At 38.0% G+C, this 3,170-nt stretch overlaps 1 protein-coding gene across 1 annotated transcript in view; it reads left to right on the top strand.

Moving 5' to 3' along the window:
• The window catches only part of MTERF3 (mitochondrial transcription termination factor 3), a 23,053-nt gene that overhangs the window by 8,348 nt on the left and 11,535 nt on the right, over positions 1-3,170 (top strand). Inside the window, exon 3 of the mRNA XM_004370755.2 lies at positions 2,595-2,747. Within this exon, the coding sequence (XP_004370812.1) occupies positions 2,595-2,747 (153 nt within the window). The remainder of the gene's footprint in view (positions 1-2,594; positions 2,748-3,170) is intronic.

The raw sequence follows: 3,170 nt of genomic DNA on the forward strand, positions 1-3,170 counted from the left end.
ACAGCTTGAACTTTTTCTTTCTGTACCATCAGTTCTTGATCATATGCTGCCTCCTGAAATGGTTGAACATCAACCAATTCTTTTGGTACAGTGACTCTGTATTCCTTCCATCTTCTTTTGATGTTTCCTGAGTTGTTCAATATTTTTCCCTAGAATCTTTCAAAATTGCAACTTGAGGCGTGAATTTTTTCTTTAGTTCTTTCAGCTTGAGAAATGCCAAGCCTGTTCTTCCTTTTTGGTTTTCTAACTCCAGGTCTTTGCATATTTCATTATAATATTTTACTTTGTCTTTTCTAGCCGCCATTTTGAATCTTCTGTTTAGCTCTTTTACTTCATCATTTCTTCCATTCACTTAGCTACTCTACTTTCAAGAGCAAGTTTCAGATTCTGTTTTGACATACATTTTGGTCTTTTCATTCTTTCCTGTCTTTTTAATGACCTTTTGCTTTCTTCAGGTATGATGTTCTTGATATCCCATAAGCCATCTGGTCTTCAGTCATTAGTGTTCAATGCGTTGAATCTATTCTTGAGATGGTCTCCAAATTCAGATGGAATACACTCAAGGTCATATTTTCGCTTTGGTGGACTTATTTTAATTTTCTTTAGCTTCAGCTTGAACTTGAATACAATCAGTTGATGGTCTGTTCAGCACCTGGCCTCTGGCCTTGTTCTGACTGATGATATTGAGCTTTTCCATCATCTTTTTCCACAGATATAGTCAATTTGATTCCTGTGTTTTCCGTCTGGTGAGGTGCAAGTGTATAGTTGCCGTTTATGTTGTTGAAACAAAGGTATTTACAATGAAGAAGTTGTTGGTCGGTCTTGCAAAGTTCTATCATGGGATTTCCGGAAGCAGTTCTGTTACCAAGGCCATGTTTTCCAACTACAGATCCTTCTTGGTTTCCAGCTTTCACGTTCAAACCACCAGTAGTTATCAATGCATCTTGTTTACATGTTTGATCAATTTTAGACTGCTGAAGTTGGTAAAAATCTTCAATTTCCTCATCTTTGGCATTAGTGATTGGTGCGTAAATTTGAATAATAGTCGTACTAACTGGTCTTGCTTGTAGGCACATGTGTATTATCCTGTCACTGAGAGCGTTGTATTTCAGGATAGATCTTGCCCTTTTTGACGATGAATGTGATGCCATTCCTCTTCAATTTGTCATTCCTGGCATAGTAGACCATATGATTGTTTGATTCAAAATGACCAATACCCGTCCATTTCAGCGAACTAATGCTCACTGTGTTTGTCAGTGTGTCATACTGCGGTGGCTTGCGTGTTGCTGTGATGCTGGAAGCTATGCCATCAGTATTTGAAATAGCAGCAGGATCACCCATGGTGGATGGGTTTCAGTGGAGCTTCCAGACTGAGACAGACTAGGAAGAAGGACCTGGTGGTCTACTTGTGAAAAAATTAGCCACTGAAAACCTGAATAGCAGCAGAATGTTGTTACAACCACTAGGATGGCTGTTATCAAAAAAATAGTAAATAACAAGTGTTGGCAAGGATGTGGAGATATTGGACCCATAGTGTATGTAAAATGGGCAGCTGCTGTGGAAATGTTTGGTGGTTTCTCAAAAAGTTAAATATAGAATTACCATATGATCCAGCAATTCCACTCCTGGATACATACCCAAAAGAATTGAAAACAGAGACTTGAACAGATACTTGTACACCAGTGTTCATTGCAGCATTACTCAGAATAGCTAAATGGTGGAAATAACCCAGTGTCCATCAACAGATGAATGGATAAGCAAAACGTAGTATATCCCTACAATGGAATACTATTCAACCACAAAAAGGAATGAAATACTAATACATGCTATGATATGGATGAACCTTGGAAACGTACTAGATGAATAAGTCAGACACAAAAGGGCAAATATTGTATAATCCCACTTATGTGAAATATCTAGATTAGGCAAATGCACAGGGATAAAAGTTTATTAGTTGTTACCAGGGGGAAAGAGGAGTAGGGAATTACTGCATAAGGGCTACTGAGTTTCCGTTTTGGGTGACGAAAATGTTTTGGAAATAGTGGTGATGGTTGCACAGAGTCCTGGTGGTGTGGTGGGTAAGAGCTTGCCTGCTAACCAAAAGGCCAGCAGTTCAAATCTACCAGCCACTCCTTGGAAGCCCTATGGGACAGTTCTGCTTCGTTCTGTAGGGTCACTATGAGTCAGAATCGACGGCAACGATTTTTTTTGGGATAGGTTGCACAATGTGGTGGATGTAATTAATATTAATGAATTGTACACTTAAAACTGGTTAAAATGGCAAGTTTTTTTGTTACATATATTTACCACAATAAAATCTAAAAAGAAAAAAAAAAAGTGAAGGAAAGGAGTTGTGTGCCTTGAAACTTACCAACAAATTTCCTGTCTTAGAGGAACAATGGTTGGCCTCTAAACCGCCTTAACCTTACCCCTTAAAAAGTAGAAAATATTTGGTCTTCTTAGACATTTAATTCTGAAATGATCCCAAGACTTGAGCAGTGAAAGAAGCAAAACTAGGGAAGAGATTGTAGAAATTAAGTGTGCAGATTGGAGAGGTAACTTGCTTCTGTCCTTCTGCATGACTGGCTTCAAAGGACTGGAAGATCTGCCTCCATTGTCTCCATTGCAGCCAATTTCCGAGGAGGAGGCTATTCGAATTATTGCAGACCCTCCATTGCCCCCTGTTTCATTCACACTTCGAGACTATGTGGATCATTCTGAGACTCTGCAGAAGTTAGTGCTTCTAGGTAAGTGTAAGCAACCTCCAAGTACTTCTTGAGCCTGTATTCTTGTTTTTTTGCCTTATTTTTTAAATTAACATTTTTAATTGATCTTTGTAATACAAAGTAATACATACACGTGAGCAAATGTCAAATAGTGTGAAAGGCTTCTAGTGAAAAAATGTCCTGCTTCACCCTTCCTGATCTTGCATCCCATTCCCCAGAGGTATCTGCTTAACTTTTATAGCTGTTTTTGTTTGTATTTAACCTCCTAATTTTTAAGTAATTGTTTATAAATCATTAGTGATTACATTATGACTAGAAATATTGCTCGCTGTTCTACCAAGAAGTACATTATTATTGTTGTCCTTGCGGTACAACTTTGCATTTTCCTGGAGTTAATAATTGCCTTGTTTTTCATTTGATTAGTTTTCCCATAACTTACAATAG

Source organism: Trichechus manatus, unplaced genomic scaffold (genome assembly GCF_000243295.1).
Source record: "Trichechus manatus latirostris isolate Lorelei unplaced genomic scaffold, TriManLat1.0 scaffold00009, whole genome shotgun sequence".
NCBI lineage: Eukaryota > Metazoa > Chordata > Mammalia > Sirenia > Trichechidae > Trichechus > Trichechus manatus.